The sequence below is a fragment of the Leucopleurus acutus genome, assembly GCF_964270905.1.
Source record: "Leucopleurus acutus genome assembly, chromosome: 7".
Classification (NCBI taxonomy): Eukaryota; Metazoa; Chordata; class Mammalia; order Artiodactyla; family Delphinidae; genus Leucopleurus; species Leucopleurus acutus.
Window position 1 is genome coordinate 7,125,555 of NC_139150.1, and position 13,522 is coordinate 7,139,076.

The 13,522-nt window shown below is 45.7% G+C and overlaps 2 protein-coding genes across 2 annotated transcripts in view; one reads left to right on the forward strand and one right to left on the reverse strand.

Moving 5' to 3' along the window:
- The window catches only part of NUP188 (nucleoporin 188), a 42,394-nt gene extending 32,199 nt beyond the window's left edge, over nucleotides 1–10,195 (reverse strand). The window contains exons 1-6 of the mRNA XM_082842999.1: nucleotides 10,142–10,195; nucleotides 5,322–5,376; nucleotides 4,281–4,354; nucleotides 1,372–1,456; nucleotides 725–805; nucleotides 199–243 (exon numbers count right to left, since the gene is read on the reverse strand). Of these exons, the coding sequence (XP_082699125.1) occupies nucleotides 199–243; nucleotides 725–805; nucleotides 1,372–1,456; nucleotides 4,281–4,354; nucleotides 5,322–5,376; nucleotides 10,142–10,173 (372 nt within the window). The 5' untranslated portion in view covers nucleotides 10,174–10,195. The remainder of the gene's footprint in view (nucleotides 1–198; nucleotides 244–724; nucleotides 806–1,371; nucleotides 1,457–4,280; nucleotides 4,355–5,321; nucleotides 5,377–10,141) is intronic.
- A 109-nt stretch (nucleotides 10,196–10,304) lies between these two features.
- DOLK (dolichol kinase) lies at nucleotides 10,305–12,345 on the forward strand. The gene has a single exon (XM_082843629.1). The coding sequence runs from the start codon at nucleotides 10,582–10,584 to the stop codon at nucleotides 12,196–12,198; it is 1,617 nt and encodes a 538-aa protein (XP_082699755.1). The 5' UTR covers nucleotides 10,305–10,581; the 3' UTR covers nucleotides 12,199–12,345.
- The last annotated feature ends 1,177 nt before the right edge of the window (nucleotides 12,346–13,522 follow it).

Genomic DNA, 13,522 nt, shown 5'->3' on the forward strand with positions numbered 1-13,522 from the left:
AGCTTTTGCACAGCAAAGAAAATCATAAAACAAAAATACAACTTTGGGGGTGGGGGGAGATAAAGAAAGAAAGATAAAGAAATTTAAAACTTCAAATTAATCCTACTGCATTTAAAAAAGCCAGCAATGCTCGGAACATGGTCAAGAATCTGTTGCCCAATTTTACATCAAAGAATGGAAATGGTGACTAGCACTGACCTTCAGGATTAAGGCCTGGCTCTGCCTCTCATCTTGCAGTACCGTCTGAAAGAAAAAAGAACAAAGAGCCATCTTATTAGCAAAATCAATTAACAAAGAAAAAGGTAAACATCTTTACCTTACCCTTCAAGATTATAATTGCCCGTTCATTTCTGGATACATTTTTTTACCTAAGTGTATCCAAGTCTGTGCTCAAATCCCTGCCCCTCTCCTCTGGCCTCAAGTTCCTCATATATAAAATCAGGGGCTGGAAAGGCTAGATGTTGTCTCAGGTCCTTTTCAGTTCTGACATCCTGCGATTCTATGATTAACATGTCAGTCTTTGACCTCTCGGCCCCTCCAAGTCTGAGGACAGACCTCGACTTAAGCATATGTTTTTTAAAGGCTTTACAAAGTCTTTCCTGAGAATGGCTGTATCTGATCACCTATCTCTGTTGCAGAGAACTGGCACCAAAATCCTGAATTATCTAAAACCAACCAGGAAAAGGATAAAGGTAGGAGAAGGGAGCTGGACATAACTACAAACCTTTAGTGAGTCCCGAGTACCTCTGTAATCCTCTTGAAGGTAACACTGGAGTAACTGCACACTCTGTTCTTCATCAAGACCCTGAAAACAGAGGTTACAAGGGAGGAACAGCCACCTCAGGTCAGAAACCACAAAGAGCATGCAAAGCAATCTAAAGATTTGTTCTCTAGAATGAACACGGAACTTGAATAAACAAAAATTATTTTAAAAGATTTCACACAACATAATTTTAACCCAAATAGGAGAAAAAAGGAGCAGCCACTGACATGTAATTTACATGCCAGTTAAACTTACATGTCAGAAACAACTGTGCTTATTCACCAAGAACATTAATATAGCAGCAGGCATGATCTGGGTTTCCAAAATGAAAAGGAAACAACTACATAATTAAATACAATCTAGGCGATTTAAAGAACACCCCAAGTATGCTGAAGAAAACTCTATGATATGCAGTAAACAGGGTCAGGCAACTTGACTTGTGGCTTTTAGCAAGAAGAGTTGCAACTTGGGCATTTCTGAAATATAATATGCTCAGTTTAATCTCTAAAACTGAAATAAACTGAATTTTCACTAACAATCACTAACAACAAAACCACACATATCCACCCTGCAGGTAATAAACAGAGCCAGTGCTAATTTTTACTCACCAAAAACTTGCTGATTCTTAAACCCAGTTCCTTCAGTGGTGAAGCTACATCTTTATTAGCTTTCACTTTTTCAGCTGAATTTGGACTATGAAAAGAACAGTGAATCATTTCCTCATTCTCAATGACCCTCTAGGGGTTTAAAACAAAAATATTAAAGATATTTTTACCACAGACCTTTTTCTGCCTTTTAGGTGCCTATAAAATACACATACATGCGCGCGCTCAGACACACACACACACACACACACAAGTTCATCTCTACAGACTTTATAACACAAAACTATGTCTAAGTAATAAATACAGTATATGTCTGTTACAAACTATAGTTATAACTATATTATTTGTAGATCTACTTAGTTACATTAATTATTTTTGATCCTTATAACTAGCCTGGAAGGTAAACATTACTATCCCCATTTTACAAATGGAATTACCAACACTTAGAAAGAATAAATAACTTACCAAAAATCCCACAGCTAATAAAAAGTTGAGGTGAAATTTAAAACCAGGTCTGTTAGTATACGTATATATATTGTCTATGTACACTCAGAAGGCCTAGAAGCTATGACATTCCAGTAGCAGCGCGCACACCCAGCACCCAGATCTTTATTTCTAATACCATTCTCTAACAAAAGGTATCGGGACTCTTTGGAGAAATGGCTGATTCTAGAGCTGGGGTGGGGAAAATACCAGATGAGCTTGGAGCATCTTGTAATGCCAGAAAGTAAGAAAATACTCAGAAAACAAAAGCATGGGGACATGTCAAAACCTCAAAGAATGCCCAATGGCCAAAGCTGGAACAAAGTAAAAACAAAGTATGAAATATACATGAGTCCATAATGATTTAAATAAATGAATGAATAAATATATATATAAATAAATGGGGAAGAAGGGAAAAATCTTCCTTACAGAAGGAGTTCCAGTAACACACATATATGCTACCCCCTTCAGGAGGTAGTTTAATTTCACTACACCCACACACTGAAAGCGGGCTATACTGAGTGACTCACTTCCGAAAAATAGAGTAGGGAAAGAGAAAAGAGTGACTTTACAGAAGAGATACTTGGCAAATGCTACCTTACCCAAGTGAGCAAGGTTAACATCACCAGTGACTTCATGTGGATAACATGTATCCTCTGCCATGATGTGATAAGAATGGTACTTCACCTCAGTGTGAAGTACTCACAACCCACAACCTCAATCTAATAATGGAAAAAAAAAAATCAGACTTCCAAATTGACAGTATTCTACTACAAAATACTTGACCAGTCTTCCTCAAAACTATTCAAGGTCATGAAAACCAAGGAAAGACTGAGATACTGTCACAGCTAACAGCTAAGGAGACATGACAACTAAATGCAATATGATACCCTGGGCTGAATCCTGGAACAGAAAGAGAACATTAAAAAAAAAGTTAAGAATGTTTAAAAATCTGTGTTAAATTCAAATTAAGCCTGCAGTTTAAAAAAAAAAAAGTCTGTCAGACTTTAAAATCCCATGCTACTACAAAAGGAACTTTTGTCTTTAAAAAAAGAAATTCATACCACAAATGCCCATTCTGTGAACTAAAGCATATTGTTGTTGGATTTTTTCTTTTTTTTTAGAGAGACTCTCACATTTCACAGAAAATCCACAACACAAAGGCTAGTATAAAGTTAAACAATAAGGTCTGAAAGAGGCAACACAGAATGATGATTAAGAACACAGACACTGGAGTAAGACTGCCAGGTTCGAATCCTGGTTCTACCACTTACTAGCTGTGTGACCTTGGGCAAGTTACTTAACCTCTTTGTGCCTCAGTTTCCCCATCTGTAAAATGGAAACAATAATAATAAAAATACCTACATGTGATAACATAGTGCTTATCTTCTTTTTTCAAGTCCATATATTCTGGATACATAGTGAAGTATTTACAGATAAAACAACATGACGCCTGGGAGTTACTTCAAAATAATTATGGGGGAAGGGTTAACAGATGATCAAAAAAAGAAAGTTCTTCACTAACCTAAGAGAATGAAGATGGAAGGCGAAGGTGTAATAAAATCAACGGGTGTTCAGAAGTAGAAGGGAAGTGAGGGCAGCTTGAGAACTATGATGCATAATAGAATGAGAGCTGGACTAGGAATTAAGATAAAAGAGCCTTCTTTTTTAACCACTTTCTATTTTATTATTGTTCTTTTCCACTGCCGAGCAAAAAAAATCTATATATTCAAACAAAGAACAAAAATAGGGCTTCCCTAGTGGCGCAGTGGTTGAGAGTCCACCTGCCGATGCAGGGGACACGGATTCGTGCCCCGGTCCGGGAAGATCCCACATGCCGCAGAGCGGCTGGGCCCGTGAGCCATGGCCGCTGAACCTGTGTGTCCGGAGCCTGTGCTCCCCAACGGGAGAGGCCACAACAGTGAGAGGCCCGCGTACCGCAAAAAAAAAAAAAAAAGAACAAAAATAGTACCTATCTCAAAGGGCTGTTGTGAGGATTAAATAACTTACCGTAAGTCTACTGCTTACAGCAGTAACTGGTACATAGCAAAAAATACATGAGTGTCAGCTGCTATTTTGTGTCAGCATTGTTCACTGCTATATCCTAGCATTTGGTGCTGACGGTCTCTCACACAAACATGATGGACTGAAATAAGTATTAGGAATCTTAATTGAGTATTTAATAAATCCTCATCCCTGGATACTAGGGTTATACAACGGTTTCAACAATACTGTATTTCCAGAAGGAATTTCCTTTTCTTCAACAGAGAGAAAAAAATGTCCCCCACTCTTTTTCCCTGGTTAGCCAAATTATATACCCTCTGATCTAACTAACCCAGTAATATCACAGAATCCTACATGAGGGTGGTTTCATCTATGTCAGGTTCCTCAGGGGAATTACTCAAATGAGACCCACAGAATAGCCATACCTGGGAGGTTTATAGTAAGAAAGCCCTTCTAACAGCCGCTGCCAATGTTTATTCAGCTCTGCCTCAATCTGATTCTGGAAAAGAAGAAGGAAATTATACAAATGCAATTTTAATCAGATTCCAGGATCACACTGAGGATAACATATTCCTTTGAGTCTTTTTAATATGCATTTTTCCCCACAGTTGAAATAATTTTGGATATAGAATTCTGTAGCCTGCTTTTCTTTGCTTAACATTCTAACATAATGATTTAACCTTATTATGAAAATCTTGATAAACATCCTTTCTAGTGGTTGCATAATATTTTATCAAGTGGCTAGATCATGATTTATTTACCATTCTTCTAATGTTAGATACATTTAAGCTGGCTATAACTCTTTATTTATATGAATAACACTATGGTAAAGAGCTCTGTGCCCAAAACAATTTCTTTCTTTTAAAATATATTCTCAGACATGGAATTATCTGATGAAGACATATCAAAAAATGTTAAGGCTCTAAAAATGATGTTAACATTCATTATGTTAATTACAATAACAACTCTAGTAATAATTATATGTCATCTTAACACTTTAGCCTCACAGAGTCAGAACACTCAGGGATCCACATGAAGAACTGTTCTTTATTGATTATATACTTGGAAATGTCCTAAAATCCTCAGCCTCTGTGACCTAAGCAGCTAACTAAACAGAAAAGGAAGAAAAGGCAAGTCAATATGAGACAGAGAAAAGACCTGAGAATCTCTGTTAGCCTATGGTAGTAAAATGGTGTTTGTACCCCTACTCTCAGCAGCCAGTCAAGTAGCACTGGTATCTTTTCAGAAAAGGAATCACTGAAGTACAAAGAAAAGTGGAGATTTCGAAAACTTCAACAGCTAGGCTGTAAGACACACTGCATTTCAGCAAAGAGAAGTGGGGAATGCATAATGCCTATTTTAGGAATAATAAAAGGTGTTTACTTCCTATTTCAAAGAGAAGGGCATTTTTGGTCATGTAAACTACACAAAGAACCACAGAATCCATTCAAGAACACACCACTTACCAGTTCTCTCAGAGCTGACCTTCCAAGCAAAATTGTCCACAGTTCTCTACTACTCCTAAAAAATGAGAGAAAGCAGAGGTAATCTTGCTCTTTCGGGAAAAAGAAAAATGTATATTTTAGAATTAATGAAACACAGTAATTAATGAATTACAGTACATCTTCTATGCTAAGAAGATGCCTCAATTTAGTATTTCTATCTCCTCCCTTCTCATTAAAACGTAATGACCAATAAGGAACAAAAATCCAGAAAAAGACTAATCTGTTTCAGGACTCCCAACACCTTCAGAAAATTTTCTAAATACATGACATGATGCACTTTCTCAATCCAGTAAAGTCTAACAGTCATTATGAATGGCACTACGTTCATTCAATCATTAATGAATTCCCACTAGGTACCACATGCAGTGCTAAATACAGGAGATTAAAAAAACACACATGAGGAGCAGGGCCAGGTCTTGGTGTCAAAATGGCGGCCTCCAGGACAGCTCATACCGATGAGTATCCCCAGTACCTCCACCACCAGTGTCCTTCACCCCGCAGTGAGCCGAAGCTGCCCCCCACACCGCACCTCCCCAGAAGGCCCTCCAAGACCATCAACTCATCATTCAACAACAGGCGTATTTCTGGAGAAATGTGGCATCTCTGGGGAATATGGATAGAGTGATGGAAAAAACAGTGGCTGTTCAAGGGCTTATCATATACATCTTATCAGAATCTACTTCAGATTTATATTAACTTAATTCCAGTAAGATTCCAAAAGTGAGTCCTTTAAAGAATGTACATCACAGCAAGAGGAAGCAAAAAAAAAAAAAAAAAAAAAGTAGGAACAGAGTGAACTGGTGAATCCATCTCCCAGAGCAGGCTTTGTCTTCTCTCTAGCTGTGGAGCCATGGAAGCAACTTCTGCTTCTGACATTACAAAGAATTTTCATATATCCTTTGCTCAGATTCACCAATTATTATTTGTTTTATTATTTTCTTTCTCCCTCTTTGTGTGTGTGTGTATAACTATATTATATATACAACACAAAAATGCTATTTGTGTACCTGTACACACACATATTTTTCCAAAACTATACAAAATTGTATTAGAGATATCATATTCCTTTATCCCTAGACACTTCAGTGTATCTTTCCTAAAAGCAAGGACAACTTCATACATAGTACAACAATTGAAATCAAGAAATTTAACATTGATACCAAAGAAATATCCCCCCCACACATGAGATATAGTCCCTGCCCTCAGGGAGCTCTTCAAATATACTCCCAACCATGTGCTAACCCCAGTTCCTTCCCTCATCCATGGAAACATGTTTTGTGGTTCTTTTTTTAATCTAGAATTAAATCTCAAAATGTAATCATTAAGAAATTCTCTCAAGAAAGGATTATGGGGAATTCCCTGGTGGCACAGTGGTTAAGAATCCGCCTGCCAATGCAGGGGACATGGGTTCGAGCCCTAGGCCAGGAAGATCCCACATGCCACAGAGCAACTAAGCCAGTGCACCATAACTACTGAGCCTGCACTCTAGAGCCCGTGAGCCACAACTACTGAGCCTACGTGCCACAACTACTGAAGCCTGCGCGCCTAGAGCCCATGCTCCACAACAAAGAGAAGCCATCGTAATGAGAAGCCCAAGCCCCGCAATGAAGAGTAGCCCGCGCTCGCCGCTACTAGAGAAAGCCCACGTGCAGCAACAAAGACCCAACACAGCCATAAATAAATAAATAAAAATAACAATTTTTTTTTTTTTTTTTTTTTTTTTGCGGTACGCGGGCCTCTCACTGTTGTGGCCTCTCCCGTTGCGGAGCACAGGCTCCGGACGCGCAGGCTCAGCGGCCATGGCTCACGGGCCCAGCCGCCGCGCGGCACGTGGGATCTTCCCGAACCGGGGCACGAACCCATGTCCCCTGCATCGGCAGGCGGACTCTCAACCACTGTGCCACCAGGGAAGCCCCAATTTTTTTTTTTTAAAGTCATTAAAAAAAAGAAAGGATTATAAAAAACATAGGGATTATATTTTGGGAGATCCTAAATAAGCCCTAGAATAGTAACCTGAAATAATTAACACTGCTTAGAAAGCCTATTTTCAGAGAGACGATGAAAAGGCCCTAATAAAATATACTAGACAGTTAACAAGAATGCAAGTTATATTAACTACGAGGATAAATTGAAAAATCTTTTCCCCATTAAGACAGTAACACAAAGCACTAGCCCTATTTAAAAATGTTCAGGATTTTCCCATCAAAAGAGGATGAAAGACACCTAAAAATTATAAATCTTTCCTAAAGGTTAATGCTTTTAAGAAAACAACTTCAATTCTGCTGAATCAATAATCACCAACTCCCACAACTGCACTGTGGAATCACTAATCATCTTTCTGATAACGAGAGCATTCACTATTCAAAAATTAGGAGATCAGATCCAGTTGATGAAACAAATATATCTCTTTGTACTGATAATCTATATTAAAAGGTACGAATAAGCCAAGCCCTAAGAAATTAAAGACAGAAGCAAGCTCACTATTTAAAGAAATTTATAGTAAATTTTGGAAGAATGACTTTTGTAAAGAGAATAATTATCATCTAACTTACTTGTCTGATAAATCCGAGTTAGCAAAAAATAAAGGGGAGGGGCTTTAAAATGGCATATGCTTTTACTTTACCAAGGACAGCTTCTGGTTTGCACAAAACAGATTAGATATCTATTATATAATAAATAGCTAATAATGGGGCTAACATTACATCACAATTAATGGAAAGAAATTTATCATTAATTGAAGGCTTTTGTATGCCTGAGCTAAATTATTCTTTTTTATTATTTTTTTTTTGCGGTACGCAGGCCTCTCACTGTTGTGGCCTCTCTCGTTGCGGAGCACAGGCTCCGGACGCGCAGGCTCAGCGGCCATGGCTCACGGGCCCAGCCGCTCCGCGGCATGTGGGATCTTCCCGGACCGGGGCACGAACCCGCGTCCCCTGCATCGGCAGGCGGACTCTCAACCACTGCGCCACCAGAGAAGCCCTGTTTGTTTTTTAAGCACACATTAACGGAAGAACACAACACATACGCCAAAATGCCAAAATTCAAACTGACTTCCCGTCAAACCCTCAGTGATCCTTCCAAAACCCTGAGTGATTTGAGAGTATTATTGCATTTTTGATTAGTGCCAACTCATATTAACATACATGCTTCACAGCCACCTCAATACTGCTCTGAAAACGATTCTCATTTGGAGAAACAGACTCATATGGTAAGGTGGCCTGTCTGTGGTCATCTGCAAATCAGCAGGCACCAGGAATAGAATTTAAGTTTCTTCTTAGTTCAGACCTCTAGGCATTTCAAACAGAAGGCTGCTGTTCAGTATAATCCCAATCATTATAGCATGCCTTCCAACACAAATAGAAAGGAAAGGGGAAAAAAAAGAAAAGAAAAAAAGATCGCTCCTAAAACAAGCTATGAGCAAAGCAGTGCCTAGAAATCCTAGTGTCATTTCTTCCACCTTCAGGTATGAGTTTGGTAGGTTCTCCAGGATGAAGAGAGCATCTTTCAGGCAAACTAACAGCTTTCCTTCCCTTGTCCTCTTTCATTAAGAACGCGCCTTGCCCTGCAGGAGCAGCTAAACTTTACCCAAGCTCCACAATGGCTGTAAGATAAGCCTAAGAAAAGGAGAGCACGGCGACCACAATGCTGCCCGACAGAAGAGCTGACACGAAACAGCAGAGGGAAGAAAAAGCAAAAAAGGTCCTCACAAGGTTCGGATAGTTCCATGGAAATTCCAAAGAAGAAAACCTCACTAGAGCGGAGAGATGAAGGAAACGGCAAACGGAATAAACATTTACCGAGAGCCTGTTACATGCTCTTCTGGGTGTTGAGGCTACAGCAGTGATCAAGACAAAAAAGTGGGGAACCACTGCCGGCACAGGGAGCAAGAAGTGACAGGGACGGTTAGGAGGGAGGCTGGAAAGGAGAAACACTTCAGGCTGCTAAGTGCGAGATGCAAGTGTGGCGATCCGGTCAAAGCTTCGGAGCCGGACACGCAGCCCGTTCGGAGCTGGGTTTGTGAGTCGCCTGTAAATTACAGGGTGCCTCCCGGAGTTGTGCGAGTTCAAGAAGATAACACGGATAAAAGCAAGCGCGCCGCCAGCGTCTGGCGCTAGTGCGCCGGTACGCTAGCAAGAACTGCCTTTTTCTCTTTTAATATTTTCTCTTCCCGTCCCCAAAACCCGGTACAGCGCCTGGGATGTCCGCTGACGGAATCGATGCCTGAGAAAACGACTAGACGGATGGGATGAATGAAAGGCTGAGCGACGAAAGAGGGCTGAAACGGCCAGGAGGCGGCTCGGCGACGCCCGAAACAGACACCCCAGCGAGAGCACAGGGGGTAACCCGGGGAGCGCCGCCGGGCCGGGCACAGGAGGCTGCAGCGGGGCCCGGGTAGGGGCTCCCCCGGGCGACCGCGAAGCGCCGAGTCTCGCCTCGAGGGAGCGTCACGCCGCCGCACAGGAAGCGAGGTGGGGGGGAGGGGGGCGCCGAGGGACTCGCCGAGGGGAGAGGGGAGGAAGGGAAAGGGACCGGGTAGGGAGACAGGAGGCCGGAGTCCAGGGAAGTGGTGAGGCACCGGCCCCCCTCTTGGAGAAGTCACCTCAGACCCCCGCGCGCGGGGACCGTTTGGCTGTAACCGCCTCCCGTCCCGGAGCCCGTCCACCTAGCCGGCCTTCGCCCAGCCACTGCTGCCACATCTAGCCCCCAATTCCCGCCCCGCTTCCGCTCGGCTTCGACCCCGCGCCTCACAGTCACGCCCGCCGACTCGGCCCGCTCCGCACCTCACACACGGATCGCCGGCGGCCGCCGCCATCTTCGCGCGCGCGCGCGCTCCAACCCCGCCCCCAGACGCCACGCCCACGTGATCACTCGCCTCCAGGGCGTGGACGGGGCTTTTCGTCACGTGACGCCGGGGCGGGGCCAACATGGCGATTCCCGGAGAGGTGAGGAACTCCGGGCTCGGGCGGCCGAGGCTGTGAGGGAGGCGGCCGAGGGTCGACGTCTACGCCATAGGTGTGAGGCGGTGGAGGGTAGCCCGACGCCAGCTCCCAGGCGTCAGAGAGTGGCCTACAGTAGAGCTTCCCTTCTCGCAGCTGGAGAACGGTTTGAGAAGGTGCTGGCTGGGCGAAGCTACCGCTCTCTGCCTGGCGGGGATTAAAGGGCCCAGAGTCCAGGGCGTTCCTAGTCACCCCAGTTTACCCGGAGTCTCAGGTCTGAAGACATGACCCGAGAGTGCGCTTCCCCGGCCCCTGAGCCCGGGGCTCCGCTGAGCGGTTCGGTGCTGGCAGAGGCGGCAGTGGTGTTCGTAGTGGTGCTGAGCATCCACGCGGCCGTGTGGGATCGCTACTCGTGGTGCGCCGTGGCCCTCGCGGTGCAGGCCTTCTACGTCCAGTACAAGTGGGACCGGCTGCTACAGCAGGGAAGCGCTGTCTTCCAGTTCCGAATGTCCGCAAACAGTGGCCTACTGCCCGCCGCGGTGGTCATGCCTTTGCTCGGGCTGGTTATGAAGGAGCGCTGCCAGGCTGCGGGGAGCCCGTACTTCGAGCGGTTTGGAATTGTGGTGGCGGCCACGGGCATGGCAGTGGCCCTCTTCTCATCGGTACTGGCACTGGGCATCACTCGCCCAGTGCCCACCAACACCTGTGTCATCTCGGGCTTGGCTGGAGGTGTCATCATTTATATCCTGAAGCACTCGCTGAGTGTAGGCGAGGTGATCGAGGTCCTGGAGGTCCTGTTGATCTTTGTCTACCTCAACATGATCCTGCTGTATCTGCTGCCCCGCTGCTTCACCCCTGGCGAGGCTCTGCTGGTACTGGGTGGCATCAGCTTCGTGCTCAACCAGCTCATCAAGCGCTCTCTGACTGTGGTGGAAAGCCAGGGGGACCCCTTGGACTTCTTCCTGCTGGTAGTGGTGGTAGGGATGGTGCTCATGGGCATCTTCTTCAGCACCCTCTTTGTTTTCATGGACTCAGGCACCTGGGCCTCTTCCATCTTCTTCCACCTCATGACCTGCGTACTGGGCCTCGGCGTTGTCCTGCCCTGGCTGCACCGGCTCATCCGCAGGAACCCCCTGCTGTGGCTTTTTCAATTCCTCTTCCAGACAGAGACCCGAGTCTACCTCCTAGCCTACTGGTCTCTGCTGGCCACCTTAGCCTGCCTGGTGGTGCTGTACCAGAATGCCAAGCGGTCATCTTCCGAGTCCAAGAAGCACCAGGCCCCCACCATTGCTCGGAAGTATTTCCACTTCATTGTGGTAGCCACCTACATCCCAGGTATCATCTTGGACCGGCCACTGCTCTACGTGGCCGCCACCGTATGTCTGGCGGTCTTCGTCTTCCTAGAGTATGTGCGCTACTTCCGCATCAAGCCCCTGGGCCACACTCTGCGAAGCCTCCTGTCCCTCTTCCTGGACGAACGAGACAGTGGACCGCTCATCCTGACCCACATCTACCTGCTCCTAGGCATGTCTCTTCCCATTTGGTTAGTCCCCAGACCCTGCACACAGAAGGGTAGCCTAGGGGGAGCCAGGGCCCTAGTCCCCTATGCAGGAGTCCTGGCCGTCGGTGTGGGCGACACTGTGGCCTCCATATTCGGCAGCACCATGGGGGAGATCCGCTGGCCTGGAACTAAAAAGACTTTTGAGGGGACCATGACATCTATATTTGCCCAGATCATTTCTGTAGCTCTGATCTTAATCTTCGACAGTGGAGTGGACTTAAACTACAGTTATGCTTGGATTTTGGGGTCCATCAGCACCGTGTCCCTCCTAGAAGCATACACTACGCAGATAGACAATCTCCTTTTGCCTCTCTACCTCCTGATATTGCTGATGGCCTAGGTGCTGTGCAGCAGCGATGAAGGGAACAGGGACATGGGGAAGACAAATGGTCCCCACGGCAGCCAGCCACTTGGGCTTGAAGAGCCAGGAGGGGAGAAGCAGATTTAATTTTTCACTTGATTGAGATTTAAAATAAAAATCAAAGCACTCCCGGGTTTAGTTTTCCTGATATTTTAAAAAGCAAAAAGGCTTAACCGATAGTGCAACATCTCAAAGAGCTTGAGTGCGCCATAGGGCCCCCCCTCACCTTGCAGTCCTCGGGGGGGCCGGAGTGGACACGAGGCCGTAGGGCAGAGTGGTTAACACTTCAGGTTCTGGTGTCAGACTCATCTGGTCAGAATCCTTGGCTGAACCACTTCTTAACGGTGTGAGTTGCTTAATCACCCTGGGCCTCAATTCTCACGTCTGCAAGATGGGAATAATAAGAGCCTGCACCTCACGGGGTGTCGTGAGGTTCTGGCGAAGTGACGTGTGTGAGGTGACCAGCCCAGAGCCTGCCCTTAAGTGCGGAAGTGTCACGTAAGTGAGGGAAAGTGTCATTGTTACCCAAGGCCAGTCCTCATCTCAGCCAAAAGCCAGGCAAACCAAAGGGTTATGTGGGTTGTACTTGGAGACCAGAGTGACCCTACTCCCCTGGCTTCATTCAGAGGAGACTACGAGAGGAAAATAGCCAAGTGCGTGTGGTTTCTCCCATTTGGGCTAGGAAGAGCTGAAGGGGAGAGATGGAATCTGTTTGTTGCATCCCTTGAAGGGCTGGAGGAAGAGGATCCATCCTGGGCCGACTACCTGTTTCAGCCAACCCCACCCTGCCTCGAGGCCTCTGCTGCCTGGTCGAGTGGTGCTGATGAAGGACAGGCTGGACAGCACAGGGTCCTTGTCAGGGGGTCCCTCCTGAGACCTCTCACCCTCCAGTCACGTCCACACCTGTGTTGGTCTCTTCTCTTGCCGAGAAATTAGAGGCAGGGTCTGGTGAAGCTTACTGAGAGTTCAGGATCGCTCTTCCGGGGCGGGGGGAGGGGGCAGTGCACGCCCCAGCCTTGCTCTCTGTGAGGGCAGAGTCCAGCTCTCCCTGGTTCCCCACCGCACAGCCTGGCACATAGCAGGAACTCGGCAGACCTTCGCTGAATGGATGAACGGTTGCCATCAGTGAGAAGAGAGCACAGCAGGTTTCTCAAGGCTGGACCGGGTTCTCCCCACTTGCCACCAGCCTGACAGGGAGGGGCCTAGGCAGGAAGAGGTGAGAACTTGGGCCCACCAAGGCCGGAAGCCAGGAGCCCAGCTCTGGGAGCTTGCTTCTGCCTGAGCATCACTTGCCAAGCCCTTT